The sequence below is a fragment of the Chiloscyllium punctatum genome, chromosome 26, assembly GCF_047496795.1.
Source record: "Chiloscyllium punctatum isolate Juve2018m chromosome 26, sChiPun1.3, whole genome shotgun sequence".
In the NCBI taxonomy this organism is placed as follows: Eukaryota; Metazoa; Chordata; class Chondrichthyes; order Orectolobiformes; family Hemiscylliidae; genus Chiloscyllium; species Chiloscyllium punctatum.
Window position 1 is genome coordinate 37,407,321 of NC_092764.1, and position 17,693 is coordinate 37,425,013.

General features: G+C 39.7%; 1 protein-coding gene across 1 annotated transcript in view; it reads right to left on the reverse strand.

Annotated features, from left to right (window-relative positions):
- The window catches only part of LOC140496440 (dipeptidase 1-like), a 28,826-nt gene extending 11,501 nt beyond the window's left edge, over positions 1–17,325 (reverse strand). The window contains exons 1-5 of the mRNA XM_072596164.1: positions 17,167–17,325; positions 5,741–5,867; positions 3,778–3,910; positions 3,213–3,363; positions 2,022–2,091 (exon numbers count right to left, since the gene is read on the reverse strand). Of these exons, the coding sequence (XP_072452265.1) occupies positions 2,022–2,091; positions 3,213–3,363; positions 3,778–3,910; positions 5,741–5,867; positions 17,167–17,315 (630 nt within the window). The 5' untranslated portion in view covers positions 17,316–17,325. The remainder of the gene's footprint in view (positions 1–2,021; positions 2,092–3,212; positions 3,364–3,777; positions 3,911–5,740; positions 5,868–17,166) is intronic.
- Positions 17,326–17,693: the final 368 nt, after the last annotated feature.

A 17,693-nucleotide genomic window follows, 5' to 3' on the forward strand; every position in this document is an offset into this window, starting at 1 on the left:
TCCTGCTGGACAGGACTTCTTCTTCCCCCAGGACCAGCAGAATAAAAGAATTTCAAACCTTTTCACACCCATACCCAAGAAATGCAGTGGCTAATGAAACATTGCAGATGATTGTATTGTCTGTATGTGTATGAATGTTGTGAATGGTGGATGGGCTGCTGATTTCAGTGCTTCTGAGTGGCATGATGATGTTGGCTTTCTCTCCACTGATACTGCTTGACCTGCTACTATTTCCTGCTTTTATTCTGGAAGCTTGAGGACTGGAGCTAGGCTACCTTTCAGCCTGGAATTTCCTTCTCACTGAGCCTACCTTCTTGGTAGGTTTATAGGGAGGCAAGAGAAGGGGAAGGGTGGACAGGTTTCCAGCTCACTCTCGATGTTCACATACTCACTGACTCATTTACACAGTATCTCTTCCTCCTCACACACCCTCTCCATTCCTCATTCCTTTGCACACCTTCCACTCATACATTCATTCACTCTGTTTCTCTTTCCCTTACAATCTGCTTCACTCTAACTCCCTCCCTTTCATTCCTTCTCTCCCTTCTTCTTCTCTCATCCTCCCTGTCTTTGTCTCTCTGTTTTCCATTTACCCGCTTAACAACCCTCTCCCTTGTTCATAATCACCATCACCCATCCTCCTCCCTGGGTTGAGGTGCTGTGCTCCACCATTTTGATTGCTTCCTTCAGCAGGCCTGTACTTGGACAAGGACAAAAGCTTATTTTTCTCTCATGTTCTCACTCAGAGCTTCTTTCTTCTGCACCCACTGGCAACTTTTCCCTCAATCCAGCTGGCAACTGACACATCTAGCAAACTTCTGGTCCCTTCCTCCCTTCCTGTAATCTGGCAGCTCCTCATCCACAGGCCTCAGATTCAGTGGAGTTACTCGTGTTCTCGCCCACAAATGGGGGAGAGAAATTACTTTTAATTCCATGCACAACTCCTTGAAGAGCATTCATTTCCAATTTCTGCACTATATTTGGACCCCTTGCCATCCACCAGTTGGTCAAGCCTGATTTAGATTCCACCACCCCTCCATAGCTTCTCCCAAATTACATCACTTCACCCTTACCAGCATTAAATTCAATCTACCAAGTGCCGCCATCTTCACCAGTCTGTCTACATCCTACTGCTCACTATTTACTACAGTATTAACTTGTGTATCATTCACAAATATGTAATGTATATTGTCAATACCCAAATCCCAAATAATTTACACAAAACAAGAAAATCAATATTATTAGTGTCGACTTCCAGGAGGAGCCCTCTCCAAGCAGTAAAAAAAATGTTTACATTACTGTTGGCCCCCTATGCTTCATTCATTTACAATCCAAGTAAACACGTTACCTTAATACCATTTGCTTCTATTTCCTAAATTATTCTGTTAGCAAATGTCTTCAGGAAATTCATATATCCACCATCTACAAGCATTATCTTCATCAACCTTTTTTGTTACTTCAATTAACTCAATCAGGTCAGCAATTTATGCTGGCTGTCTTCAAGTGAAAATCTGCCCTTTGACAATAATCCCAGTTGATTTCCTTCAACTACTCTTAGACTGATAATTACAAAATTCATACCTCCTCTCATTTCTTTTGAACCAATGTGTAACTTGGGCAAACCCGTAGTCCTTGGGCAGCGTTCACAAATGCAAGGAATAGTGAAAGGATTTGTTACAAGGCTTTTGGCAAGATTTGTATAAGTGTTTTGGTTTCATTTTCCTGCACATTCATAATAATCAGATTCTAATACAACTGATTACTATCAGTTAAGTTGTTTGAAGACTTCAGATTGAGCAATGTTTCTCAATAACAAGCTTTCCTTTTACAGCAGTAATCTCTATATATACATTGCAACAATGTCCCTGATGTAAGGACAAAGAACTCTGACATAATAATCATTGTGAATGCTTTCTTTGTACTTTTTGCATACTTCTCAGAGACATCAGTAGGGATATCTAGTAAACTTGTTAATGCAAATCAGAAGCAAATTTATACCACCTCAGGAAAAGTTTACTAACTTTACCAAAATCAGATAATCCAGTGACACCGGGTTTTACACTACCACTGTCCACTCTGCTGGTATCTGCCCTGAAAAATGAGAGAAGTTAAAATAAATGATATGTCTACAACGACTGCATTTTGCATTGCTACTATAATGTAAAACAGCAAGTCAGGGGTTGCACTGTGGCACAATGTGCTAATAAACCCCTTTGCTGTATCATGGACTAAAGTCAATGATCCACAACGTTGTGAGTTTACAATCCTAGCTATGAAGACATGCTGAGCTGATAGCAAATAGTCTCCCACAGAGAGTCAGAACTATTTTTTTCTGTAATGGTACACCTCTACATGTCAGATATGAAGAACTGTAGGAAACTGGCCTCCTGCTGTTTTCAGCCATAGATGACACATGGCATAGACTTTCCTATTTTCCCAATAAAATCATTTCCTGTATACAAAAACCTTTCCTATGCACTCCAAGTAGAGCAGAAAATGGCTCCAATTGATATTTTCATCACTATTTTCAGTTGTTTTTATTAGACAAAAAGTATCTTATTTATTTGTTATCAGCTCAGCACGTCTTCATAGCTAAACTCACAATGTTGAGAATCATTGCCTTTAGTCCATGATACTGCATGGGGGTTTATCAGCACATTGTTACATTTCCAAACTAAAGAAAGATAATTTTGAATTTAGATTATAGTTATTTCAATGATTTTGGGCAACATGGACAAATCTCCATTGTACTAGAATTGGAATCACAGAAAGAGGCCATTCAGCCCATCCAGTCTGCACTGATCCTCAGAAGAGCATCCCACCCAGCCCGAGCCCACACCTCATCCCCATAAACCTGCATTTACCATAGCTAATCCACTTTGTCTGCAGATCTTTGGACTGTGGGACAAAACCGGAGTATCTGGATGAAACTCATGCAGACATAGAGAGAACTTACAAACTCCATACAGTCACCCAATGCTGGAAGAAAACTCAGGTCCCTGGCCCTATGAGGCAGCAGTGCTAACCAGTGAGCCACCATGCTGTCCCCAGTGGATTACTACACCTCTCCCTGTTAAGACATTTTTCCAAGATGACTATTTCCACTTACTTGCTTTGCATTAGTTCAGGTAATGATCTTGCTATGCTTAATCCCTTATTTGCCATTCAGAGGCAACTGACTATAGCTTTGTGAACAATAGTTATTTTCTTACCATGGTGTGTTACAAGTATGTGTTAATGTCAGGTAACGGACTCCAAGTTCATAGAACATGCGCAAAGCTCCGAGACTGTTGTCGATTCCATGTCCACCTTCCACACCAATAAGGCTGGCTATTTTACCACTATGAAATACTTCTGTGATTCCTTTAATAGAATTAATCAATAGTATTATACTTTGCAAAACGCATTAATCATACAATCCTCTTGCAACCTTATGGCTGATGTAGTATCTCCAGTTGATAGCAGTATTTTGACTAAAACATTATCATCTTGGGGATGATGAAAATTTCTCCCAATGTAGCATGATCCAAATTCAAAGTTGCAAACTGTTCTTTAAATTTGCAACCATACATTCATTATTTACCCAATTTCATATCACCCTCAAATTGCAAAACTCATTTGCATGCATTTTTCAAATATGTCAACATTTGTGATCTTCTAAGTCATCCCTTTGTTCTTCAGTTTGCTACATTATATACATTTACAATATCACCTGTTGTGCAAGGACAAAAGCTCTGTAACATTTCTCAGCCAAATATAGACTAGGTTATGACCTACCATCAGCTGTTGTTGTTAGCTGAAAATCTTCTGGGAACATCTGTACCATTCTCTTTATCACATCAATTTGTTCCAGTGCATGACGCACTGCATCTTTGTTCTGTGTGTTACACGGCACATATGCAACCCAAAACTAGGTGAAATAAAATAGCAACAAGTTTTATTGGACAGGTAAAGTCAGATAGGAAGTTATCTAATCAGAAATACACAGTAATTGGTACTTACTTTCTCCCATTTTCATTCCTTATTTCTTTTTTAAATATCATTTTTGCCCTTTTCTGCCTTTGCTTAAAATGAAATATTTAGCAGAACTATTTTAACCTGACATAATTCATAATGTTGCATATATAAAAAGGATATTTACTTCTTATTATATTTTTGGAACATTGATAAAGGTCAAGTTAAGGATGAAGGTAAACTCTTAAACATCTGTTATTTGGCAGACAATTTCATGTTATTCAATGTAACAAAAGGATGCTGTTTGCCATTGTATTATTTCAATGAAAAAACATTTATGCCCTCTGGTGTTCAGCATTGTCATGGGGATGAGCGAGTTGGCTGGATAGATTTTTAATCAACCTGCTCATACAGGTTTACAACACATAAGTAGAGCGGGGGGGGGGGGGGTGCTTAAAAACAGAAATAGGAGCACTATCACTGCACCACAATAGATCTATTCATTCACATTCTCTTTGAAACAGTGAGTTAGCCTAAATTGTGTACCACACACGTAATCTGGAGCGCATGGAAGGGGAGTGCAACCTTTAAACTTGAGCACTACAGCAACAGGCAGACCAATAAATGAGAAACCCAGCATTTGGTTCAGGGACTTGATTTTGAGGTAACTTCATGATGTAACTCATCAATTATTTTCTCACATTTTAAGAATGCGTGCAGTAATAATCACTGGAATCATGGCAAAAGAACGTGGTGTCCAGGCATGGAAAATAGACAATATTAAAGTCTATAACTTCCATGTCCTCCAGAAGGTGTATGCATCAGCAAATTTACCAGCATTTGAATAATGCCCAGGGATAGGAAGAAAGAGATCTTAATTTTCTCTTTTAAACATATTTGGTTTAATTTTTAAAATGGCTGCTATCAAACACAATGAACAAGGTGACTGCTTCTAGAAATTACTAGGCCTAAAGTGAACTCATCACCTCCTGAAAACAGACACCCCTTGCATTTTATGAACATTTCAACTAAGCAAATACAAAGGGATAGTGAACAAGATGTCTACCTCAGCCAGTTCTGGACAATTTTGCTCATCTTTGTTCAAATGACTCCACAGCTATCTGCTACAAACCCTGGTTTCAGAAGAGGAGCATCAAATCTTCCTTGTTAGCAGAGTATCTCAACCGAAAGTTCCAGTCACATGACTGAAACTGTTAGTTTGTTTGATCCACCTTTAACTACACAGCTTTTACAATTATTCGTCATTGTAACGCCAGAAGAATAAGCAGACTCAGGCTCAGCTAAATGACTACAACTGATCTCAATATTTCTCAAAAGTCTGATTCTGAAAAGAAACCTGTGTTTTACCTGCAAAATGAATCAACTCTCAGCTAACATCTCAACACCTTCACCAGCAATGTAGCTGCGTGTAAGCAAAAGGGACTTCTGGGCCCGGTCAACTGAAAGAACATTAACATTCAAGTGAAGTAATTCTAATTTTCTTAATCTTAAGTGATTTGTAACATAGCCCCTTTCTTTCCTTCTGTTGTTATGCATAGGTGATTTCCAGTTAGTGAGAGAAACAAGGAATTAAAGGCCTGATTAATAATCAGGCTATATATCCTTAAGAGTGTTAAAATGATCACCTTCATTACTTTTCTGCAAACTTAATATTGGTTGTGGTGATTTCCTAACCAATTCTCCTTCCTCCTATCCCCACCTCCACCTCCTCACCACCTCATTAAGATTATATCAATAGATACTTCGCATATAAAGAATCTGCTACCTGAGCACCAATCAGACCAGCCCGGAGCTTCTCAATGTTGGTGTGGGTAACATTCCATGTTTTAAGGTCTATTGCAGAAAGATCATTGTGCACTCTCTTCCTCAGCTGCCACGGCATGTCATTATGTCTGAAATAATGAAAGTTAGGTACACTTTAAAATTGAGAACAAATTATTTTATAGTATAGTGTATTAGTACATTGATATTTTATAGTGTTGATTGCAGAGAATAGAATGTTTGCCTACATGAGTCCTGAAGCCTTTGCAGAGATGCTGAACAGCTACTATTTCCTCTTTTCAGTGAACTGGTTTGTGACAGATGCAGAAATCAATGACCAAAGTTTTGTTTTTTGGTTTCATGCTGGGATCCTTTACTCTGCTTTAGCATTGACAATCAAGTCTGTGAGCCTCTGCATCCTCCATACATATCAAACTCTGCTAGATATTGGGGAGAAGAATGAAAGGAGATCTCAATGAACTCTTTAAAATACTTAAATAAATACAGCAGGTAAAATGTTTCTCCTGGGAATGGGAACACTGTAGGTAAAAGGTACTAAGTGTTCGATTAGCCATAATTGTATTAAATGGTGGAGTAGGATTGATGCTTGAATGGCCTACTCCTGTTCCTACGTTCCTACTTATTAAGCAACAGAAAAGAAAAACAAGGACTGCAAGAATAATAAGATTCACATGCCCCTTGCATTTATCAGCAGTTGCTTAATAGGCTAACAATACAACTAAACCAAGTTCAAACCCACTTATCTTGGATGTGGCTTTCAATGAAACTACCTGTGGTTTCTCATGCTTGACACTGCATTGTTCCATCATGGTCTCTTGGATAGCCTCCTGCTCAAAACCTCTTCTTAAAGAGGTCTATGGTCTGTTCCACTCTGATCTAATGGAAACATTGTAACAATTGTTCCTGCATGGTCAGAAGACCTTCTAAATAAGGAACCTGAGAGTTCTCTAGCAGATAAGAATTATGCTAACTCCTAGGTTGTTTTGGTGCAGACTTCCAAAAATTTGCATTGATGGCCAGGACACCTTTTCTATTGATGAACTCTGCAGCTTGGTAATAGGGCACTCTCAAAGCAACATAAGTAATAATACTTCACCTGCGGGAAATCAGCAATGCGGGAAATCTCCACTGGCTGAGCTGCCGCACTTTCCTTATCACAGGGCAAAGATGTGACTAACTGTGATATGAAGAGAATAACATCAGTAACATCCCAGAAGTATTTGTGGGTGGAGGACTGGGAGATGCCACATGGGTCTCCTATTAGTCCTTTGAATGAGTCAGTGGATTTAAAGTTCACGCCAGCTATGACCTTGATGGCTGTCAGGATGGTGTGAGTGCAGCAGAAAGTTCATGAATTGTCAGTGGGTCTATAGATCTAGGATCTCACCATTCTCCTCCACTTTCGACTTCACCTTTTGGAGGTTGTTTCGATGAGCAGCAGGTATCACTGTTCTTTCTGGATTTGTTGATGACCATGTAATTCTAATGTTTACTGTGCTTATGAAATGGAAAATAGGACGTCACTTTTAAAAGCCTTTATCTGATTATGTTTGTCTAGTTTACAAGACAAGGAAGTAATTAGAGTTCAGAATAAAATGGTCTTTCTTGCTAGAGGCCAGAATTCTTCATGTGCATTCTTGAACAATCAATGACTTGCCTATGAAGTGCAAATTGAAGCTTGTTGAGTGGCATAACTGAGTCAGTGGAGACATGATTATTGCAAGTGCCCCTGGCAGACACTCAAAAACAGGTAACATGAAAACATGAGAAAACATTACAATACAATTGGAATGAGTCAATTTCTCTACCAACTATAGATTGACTAACTATCCAACAGCAGAAACACAGACGGAAGCATTGCCCAGGTACCTTTCTATCAAAGATGCTACAAAGATACAGTGAACTCCTCCTCTCACATGTAACATATGCCTTCCCTATACACAACCAAGCAAAACAGCTACATTAGATATTAATCATCCTGAGGAGTCTGAAATTGAATGGGACAGCTTCATTGAAACAGATTGAATCACTTCAAATGGCTGATAATTAACAGCTAGTTTTTAAGATTATATTTGATGGAACAACACTATTCAAAACCAATATTAAAACAAAAAGTTAAACAGCCTTTTGTTGGGAAGCACATGCCTCAACCTATCAGACAAGGATGTTTATTTTTATAACTTGTTAAAACAGCCATCTAAAACTAATATTAATTATGTTCACAATAAAAGCAGCAAAACAAAAGCCAAAATGATAATTGATCCAAGTAAAAATGAATGATATTTTTCTCAGAACCTACTTCATATGTCGGCTCCCCTACTTCAGGGGTTATCTTTAACTTGGATAATTTTTATTAAGGGAGTGACATGAATATTTGATGTGAGCACAAAAAAGACTTGTCACAATTGAATCAAGTAAAAACTAATAATACAAAAGAAATCATTTAGATTCTAGAAAACTATGTAAAAGTATATCTCCTATTATCCAACACAATATAAATATATGCCATATTAAGTTCACTACATCACATTACAGTGCATTGCTGTAAAGTCACTCAGATCACTGTCTGAATCATCAAACAACTCACTCCAATAGCTTAGTTGGATAATCATTCCACAACATCTTCATCACCTTTGGTAGTATTAGTCACTTTGGAAACATGATTCCACAAATAATTGAGTTCTGTACTATTAATATAGTGCACACTCGAAATTCCGTGTAATCCCAATACTGTCAAAAGAAAAATTATTAATTCCATGCATCTATGACCCATGGGCAAAATGCTAACATTTTTTTACTAATATTTTCATGAGATGTGGGCTTTGTTGGCTAGGTCAACATTTATTGCCCATCCCCAATTTCCCTGAGAAGCTGCCTTCTTAAACTATTGCAGTCCTTGGGCTGTAGGGACACCGCTGTGCTATTAGGAAGGGATCTCTTGTGACACTGGTGGAATAGCCACATATTTCCAAGTCAGGATGGTGAGTGGCTTGGAGGGGAACTTGCAGACTCCCACATAACTGCTTCACTTGACTTTCTAGGTGGTACAGGTCAAATGTTGGGAAGGTCATGGTGAGTTACTCCTCTTCAAGGTACACACTACTGCCACTGTGCATCACTTTGAAGGGAGTGAACATTGAAGGATGGACAGATGGAATGCTGAGCAAGCAGGCTGTATTGACCTGGTTGGTGCTGAGTTTCTCAAATGTTGTTGAAGCTACACTCAGCCAGGCAAATAGAAAGTATTAAACTTGCATAAGACACTTGTGTCTTGTAGGTGGTGAGCAGGCACTTAGGAGATTGGAGGTGTTATTCACAATACAATTCCTGACCTCTGGCCTGCTCTTATCACAGACTACATCAATGAGGGTGGGACTTGAACATGTCACAGATGAACAAACCTTTTGCAATTGTGCTCTTGCTCTCAAATTTCACACGTAATTTATCCATTTCTTGTACCTGCTTTATTCATCCAGCCTCTTCCAAATGTGGACGTCAGCACCTAAATAAATTTCTCTTTGGGGAGAATATTGTACTTGAATACAGAATTCAATTTTGCGCAATCTGCTATAGACTTTCTGAATCACAGAGGGATTACGGCAAAGAAAGTGGTCATTTAATACATCATGTTTGTAATAGCTTTCCAAATGATCCAGATTTGTGTTCATCTCCTGCTTTTTCCCTGTGCCTTTGCATGTTATTTTTACCCAAATAATTACCAAGTGCTCCCTTCAACGTTTCAATTGAACCTGTCTCATCCATACTTCCAGGCAATGCATTTCTTACCCTAAGGACTCAACGAATGAAAAAGACTTTTACTCACATCGTATTTGTTCTTTTTGCATATCATTTCAAATTTATGCCCTCTCATTCCTGTTTCTGATACAAGTGGGAGCAGTTAATCACTATCTATCCTATCTAGCCTTCTTGTGATTTTACCAACCTCGATCAGATCTCCCTTTAGCCTTTGTCTGTCTAAAGAGAACAGACCCATATCTTCAATCTGCCCTGATAACTGAAGTTTCTCCTTCCGGGAACCATTCATGTAAACTGCTTCTGCACTCTCTACAACGTGCTTACTTGGTGGCATGGTGGCACAGTGGTTAGCACTGCTGCCTCACAGCACCAGAGACCTGGGTTCAATTCCCGCTTCGGGCAACTGTCTTTGTGGAGTTTGCACATTCTGTGCAGGGTAGGTGAATTGGCTATGCTAAATTGCTCGTAGTGTTAGGTGAAGGGGCAAATGTAAGGGAATGCGTTTGGGTGGGTCGCTCTTCGGAGGGTCAGTGTGGACTTGTTGGGCCGAAGGGTCTGTTTCCACACTGTAAGTCTACATTAGAGTGGTGCTGGAAAAGCACAGCAGGTCAGGTAGCATCCAAGAAGCAGGAAAATCAACGTTTCGGGCAAAAGCCACTCACGTCCTATCTATAATGTTGCACCCAGATCATTACACATTATGATAGTTGAGATCTAACAAGTGTCTTATGCAAGTTTAACATCATCTTCTTTCCGTTGTACTCTACACACCCATAAATAAAGCTTTGAATACTATATGCTCTAGTAGCGTCTCTCTATCTATCCTGTCACCTTCAATAATCTGTACAGATGTACGCCCTTGTTCCTTTGCTTCAGCAACCCCTTTAGAATTGTACCTCCTATTTTGTATGGTCTTTCAATGTTTTTCTGACAAAATGCATCACCTTACACTTCTCTGCAATGAATCTCATCTGCCACCTATCTGCCCAATCCATTTACTTGCCTTCATCTATAGTATTCTACAGATTTTTCAATTCTTCCAAGTTTTATATCATCTACAAACCTAGAATTGTTTCCTTCATACCAATACGTTGACAATTAATGCATATTAGAAAAAGCAAGAATCAATTTTGCTGGGGAACTCCACGACATTTTTCCAAATTCTTTGACAAATACTATTTCCTGTCACTGTCAATTCTGTGTCAATATTTCTAATGCCCCTTTTGTTATATTCCATGCTCTATCATTTTTGACCCAAGTTTATTATGTGTCACTGTATCAAACTCCGTCTGGAAGCCCAAGTACACATCAACAGCATTACCCTCATTGACTCTCTGTTACCTCCTCAAAAACTCCAGCAAGTTAGTGTAGCATGATTACTCCTCCATAAATCCATGCTGACATTTGCTAATCAACTGAACATTTTCCATGTGACTATTGATTCAATCCCAAATAATAATTCCCATCACTGAAGTTAAACTGAAATTGCTGCACTTATCCTTACAACATTTCTTGAACCATAATGTTTGCAAGTCTCCTGTCTTCTGGCATCTTCCCAAGTCTAGAAAGATGATAGTCAGTGCCCCTGCAACTTTCACCTTTACTTCCTTCAATATCCTTGGTCATATCTCATCTGGGTCCCACTCCCTTGTCAACTACAAACAGTCTGTCCTGTGTGGCTGCCCAATCAATTTTGACCCCTTCTAGTGACCAAATTCCCTCTTTCGTCACCATCTCTCTTTGGTAAAGAAATATTCATTTAATAGTGAAGCCATCTCCTTGCATCCATGTAGAAATCCTTTTTACAAACTCTAATTTGTTCTACTCTTTTCATGACTGTTTCACTATTTATAGAAGACTTTGTTAACTGCCCTTTCCCTCAATTTCTCTTTGCTTCCCTTATTTGCTTTTTTCTCTCAGTTCTCAATTGTATTGTCATAAGTACAATTTTTTCTTCGTTATTTTCTCTCCCCTTTGGCATTTAAGGAGCTCTGGATGTGTTTGTCCCACCTTCCCTACTTGAGGCAATATAAAGACCTCAATTGTACCCACACCACTTGCTCTTTGATGATAGCCTATTGGTCAATTAATTTGCTCTACTACCCTCACTTTCCAGTCTATCCTCCCAAGCTCAGTTCTTGTCCCGATGTAATTTTCTTTTTTAAAAAAAAAGTTAGGGATTACTAAACCAGCATTTATTGTTGGTCCCTAATTGCCCAGAGGGCAGTTAAGAGTCAACCACAGTGCAATGAGTCTGGAGTCACTTGTCAGCCACTTAGTGAACCAGATTCATTTGCCCTGATAATCAACAATGGCTTCATTGTCACCATTAACTTCTTATTTCCATTAAAGAAAATGTATTAAATTCAAATTCCATCATGGCAGGATTTGAACCCAGGCTCCCACAATGTTACTGGAATTTCTGGATTAACAGAATAGTGATGATACCATGAGGCCATTGCGTCCTCAGTCAGCTCTCTGCTAATTGATTTTTCTTATTCTGGATTGACTGTTATTCTGCATCATTATCCCGAACCTGATGATACAATGGTCATTGTCTCAGATATTCCCCAATTGACACTCACTGCACTTGGCCCATTTCATTTCCAAGAACCAGGTTCAACAGTGCATTCTTTATTGTTGCACTGGACATACAATCCTGTCCTAACACAATCCAGGAACATGACGTGGAGGTGCTGGTATTGGGCTGGGGTGGACAAGGTAAACAAGGCACAGAACACCAGGTTCCGTGCTGTCCCCAACACTATCAGTATTCTACTTTTTGTTTGGGTAAAATAAAGTCCCTCATTATAATAGCTATACAATATTGGCATCTCTAATCTCCCTGCAGATATTCCTCTTCGTCCTTCCCACAAGTTGGTGGTTGATAAACTAAACCGAGCATTGCAACTGCACCCATTTTGTTTTTTAGCTCACGTCAAATTGATTCTGTCCTTGAATCCTCTAATACATCATCTTTTTCCAGCACTGTAATGTCTTCCTTAAAACAAAACTGCTACCCCGTCTCCTTTTCTATCTTGTCTGAATACGTTGTACGCAGGAATATTTAACACCCAGTCTTGCCCAATGATCCCTTTAATTATTTTTTCTGCTGTATGAATCTCAGAGCTGTGCATGCAGAAGCAGCTCTGAAAGCAGAAGTTAATGATGGGAATTACATTGTGGTGCTGATCAGCGTGTGTGGAACCTTTGAGTGGCTGCATAGCCTGTATGGAACAGACCCTGAACCAGATCAGTTATTGCTACACAGCATTCTGCACCTTTAACTTCCCGATCTTACTTAATATACATTGCGCAGTCACATACAAACAAGTGATTTAGACTTATTTCCTTTCTTTCTTTGACTACCGTATCTCCAAGTATTTTGTGAACTCTGATATTATCTACTGTCCACTTGTGGTCCCACGCAGAGGTGTGGGAACCAAATATGCTCTCTACCCAACTCATTGTGTCCACATTAATACCAGTCTCTGGCAATCCACCCTCTCCTTCAGAAGGGTGTCCTACAGCCGCTTTATGACATACTTGACTTGAGCACCAGTGAGACAACATACCATCCCGGAGTTACATATATGACCACAGAAATGCCTGCCTAGTCCCTTAACTAATAAATCCCGTTTTTATTGCACTCCCTTTTGTCCTCCTCCTACACATACAGCTGAGCCACTTGCATTGCCACAAATGTAGCTCTGATTGCATTCCCTTGAGGAAGTAATGCCTTCATCAGTTTCCAAAACTGAAAACCAGTCTGTGAGCTGGAGCCCAAGGGACTCCTGCATTACCTGCACATTTCCGTTGGAGTGCCGAATGGTCACCCATTTCCTCCCTCCAGGCCTTTAAGTTGTGGTGTGACCATTTCTTTGAACTTACTATCCATGTAACACTCAGTCTCACGGATGTGCCACAGTACCTCGAGCTGCTGCTTGAGCTCTGAAACCTTCATTTTCTGCACAAGGTCCTCTAGGACTCCAAAAGGGTCCATGATTTCCCAAATATTATAGGCCACTCATTCCACATGATTGACCTGAGCTGCATGTGTTAAATTTACTGCTCTTACTTTACCCTACCTCTCTTACTCTACTTTGGCTTACCTGTAATAGGTTTTCATATTGGCCTAGACTCTCACTCCTGGTAATTCTCAGCAAAAAATACTTCTTTAAAAAAAATCTAATAAAGTTGCTTACCAACCAATGAGCATAATGAAGGCAAAATACTGCAGATACTGGAAATCTAAATAAACAATGCTGGCATCAGTGGAGAAAGAACCAGCTACAGTTACAAGTCTGGTTTGATAGTACAGCACAGGAATCAACCCTTTGGCCCATGATGTTGTGCCTAACATGACACCAAATTAATTTCTTCTGCCTGTCCTTAGTCCATATCCCTCCGTTCCTTGCATATTCATGTGCTTAGCTAAAAGCCCCTTAAATGCCCCTATCATACCTACCTCCACCACCACCCCAGTAGCGAATCCCAGACTCCTACCACTATGTAATAAAACTTCCCCCTTCTCACCTTAAAAGTATGCCCCCTATATTAGCCATTTGAATGCTGGGAAAAGAATTCTGACCGTCAACCCTATCTATACATCTCAGAATTTTATAGACTTCTATCAAATCTCCCCTCAGCCTCCGTTGCTCCAACCTGAGTTTTTCTAGCTTCTATTGATAGTTCATACCCTCTAATCCCCGCAGCATCCTGGTAAACCTCTTCTGCACCCTCTTCAAACAATCCATATCCCTCCTGTAATGTGGTGACCAGAATTGAATGCAGTACTCAAAGGGTGACCTAACCAAAGTCTTACAAAGCTGCAACATGACATCCTGACTCTAGTACTTGATGCCCTGACCAATAAAGGCAAGCATGCCATATACCTTCTTTACCACACAATCTACTTGAGTGGCCAGGGATCTATGGACCTGAAGCTCAAAATCCCTATATACATCAATGCTGTGCAGGGTCCTGCTATTAACTGTATACCTTTCTTTAAGATTTGATCTTCCATTGCACAGCACCTCACACTAACCCGGATTAAACTCCATCGACCATTTCTCTGCCCATATCTGCAACTGATCTCTGTCCTGCTTTATCCTTTGACAAGAGTCTATACTATTCACAACTCCCCAGATCTTTATATCATCTGCAAGCTTACTAACCCACCCATCTACACTTTCATCCAAGTCATTTATGTATATCACAAACAGCAGAGGTCCCAGTACAGATTCCTGCGGAACACCACTGGACACAGATCTCCAGCCAGCAAAATCACCCTTCTACCACCACCCTTGACCTTCAATCGGCAAGCCAATTCTGAATGCATGTGGCCAAGTCACCATGGATCCCATGCATCTTAATCTTCGAGCCGACCATGAGGGACCTTGTTGATAGCCTTACGAAAATCCATGTAAACAATATCCACTACTCCATTCTTATTAATCATGTTTGCCACTTCCTTAAAAAAAAGGTTGTTAGTAAGTCAAGACCCACCCTGCACAAAGCCACGCTGACTGTCCCTAATTAGATCATGCTTTTCAAAATGTATGTAAATCCTATCTTGAAGAATCCTCTCCAATAGTTTCCCAACCGCTGAGGATGGACTCACCGGTCTATAATTTCCCAGATTATGTCTATTTCCCTCCTTGAACAGAGGAACAATATTAGCTACTTGCCAGTCCTCAGGAACCTCTCCAGACGCTAGCAAGGATACAAAGATCTTGGTCAATGCCCTCCTCTCTTGCTTCTCTCAAAAACCTTAGGTAGATTCCATTGGGCCGTGGCGACTTATCCTCCTTAATGCTCTTCAAGAGACACAACACCACTTCTTTTTTGATCTCAAAATGCCCCAGTGTATAAACACATCCCCCACTAATCTCACTATCCTCCTTTGTGAAGACTGATACAAAGCATGCATTTAGGATCTTACCCATCTCCTCTGCCTCCAAGTTCCCTCCTTTATCCTCGAATGTTCCTACCTATCCTTAATTATTCTCTTGCTTTTAATGTATGTATTAAATGCTTTGGGATTGTCTTTAACCGTACTCAAATTTCCTGCTTGAGTTCTTTCTTGCTTTCGTTATATTAACTTTCTAAACTTTACGTATGTCTCCTTCCTCTTTATGACTAAATTCACAACCTCCCTCCTCATCCATGGGTTCCATACCTTGCTGTCCTTGTCCCTCCTCCTTACTGGAACATGCCAGTCCTGAACTTGATCACTCGGCCTTTAAACAGCTTTTGCATGTCAAATGTGGACTTAGCCAATATCAGCTGGTCCTAACTAACTCTCCCTAGCTTCAGCTTAATACTGTCATAATTTGCCCTCCCCCCAGTTTTGTATCTTCCTGCAAGGTCCTGACTTTTCCTCATTCAGTTATCTTAAAACTTAAGGAGTCGTGATCACTATTTCCAAAATATTCTCCCACTCCAAGGTCAATTACCTGGCCAGGCTCATTTGCCAAAACAAGGTCCAGTATGACCCCTCCTCTAGTTGGACTATTCATTTTTTCAAGAAACCATCTTGGCTGTACCTAAAAAATTCTACCTCAGCTAAGCCTCTTGCTCTAAAGAAGTCCCAGTCAATACTGGGTAAGTTAAAGTCACCCTCTCTGACAATCCTGTTGTTATTGCATCCTTCCATAATCTGCCGACATATTTGTTCCTCAATGTCTCAGTGGTTTTTCCGGGGAGTGCTACTGCCTTAGTGGATCAGTCCTCCAGTTGGTTTCCCCAAAAATAGCTGCAACATTCTCCCATAATGCAACTTCGCCATGGTTTTTACCTCCCTATATTGTCAAAAGCATCAATGTTAAGCAGCCACTCCTATTCCGCATTTCCCTGCCAACTAGGTCACTGTAATGGCCATAACAGTCCTATGTACTGATCCAGGCTCTAAGCTCATCTGCCTTATCCATTATACTCCTTGCATTGAAATAAACATATTTCAGCCCATTGTGTTCATTAACCTGTCCCTGCCTATCCTACTCCACATTTCTCTCTGTTTCAGATGACAAGTGAAATTTACTGACTTTGTTGTCCAATTCAGGTGGCAGATGCTGTGAAATTACACCTTTTTATGATTATGGCACTAGCCTGCAAATCTGAAATACCATCTTTTCTCCTGTATCTTTGAGGGTGCATGCAGGTGGTTCCTGGGTATTAATGTGGCCATTCTGCAATGTTGATTAACCCATTCTGCCACATCTTCCACTTGTCTAAATTGAGCCATGTACTTGCCATTTTATCTTGAAGACATCATGATCGATCATCACAAGTCTTGGCAATTGGCTAAATTATTTTACTAGAACTGGTGGAGAGAAAACCTTTAAAAAAATCCCTAACAGATCCCTTTAAATTATTGGTAAATAATTAATAGATAATCACTGAAAAACCAGAGTCAGCTTCTACATGTGTACACTTCAGGTATCAACATATACATGAATATTTACAATATTTGCTTTTTCTCTATAACAACTGAACTCTGGACTCATCTCAGGCTAATCAAAATATCAGTTACATCTGTTTAACTAAATTAATTGTAAAAACATAAGCTGTATTTTTCTTATTCAGTGAAGCCTTAAGTTTGAAAGCGTGATCTGCAATTTTAACACATTATAACTAGAATAATTTACCTACCCATCAATCAAGGCAGTAGTTTTCATTAACTGCTCAGCTCTCTCTTGATAAGAAGGTATAGCTGTATATTTTTCAAAACACTGCATTAAACTCAGCAACACTAGGATATCCAGACATTTTAGCAACATTTCTATAAGAAATTTTAACATTGCTCATAACTAAAAGTTGCTCCTCGATGTCTGAACTTCCTGTTAAGGTGTGGGACGTTTTTAAACAATGGTTTTCTGCTACAGGAAACAGTTCCTTTGTATTTCTTGGCAACACAAAAATAACAGGCTCAAATGGCATATCCTGTCAATGTACATTATGCTTCTACATATAAAATCAGATGGGTTGCAACACAAATTTAATTGTTTTTGATCAAGCAGTTGAGGAATGATATTTCTGCTCCTGCAAATAGTTTCCTGCTTTCAAGACCCTCTTTGTCAATTTTCAGAATACACTTGGGAACATAGGAACGGGATGCGGCCATTCAGCCCCTCAAACCTGTTTAACCTTTCAATGAGTGGTCTCACTCCATATGCCTG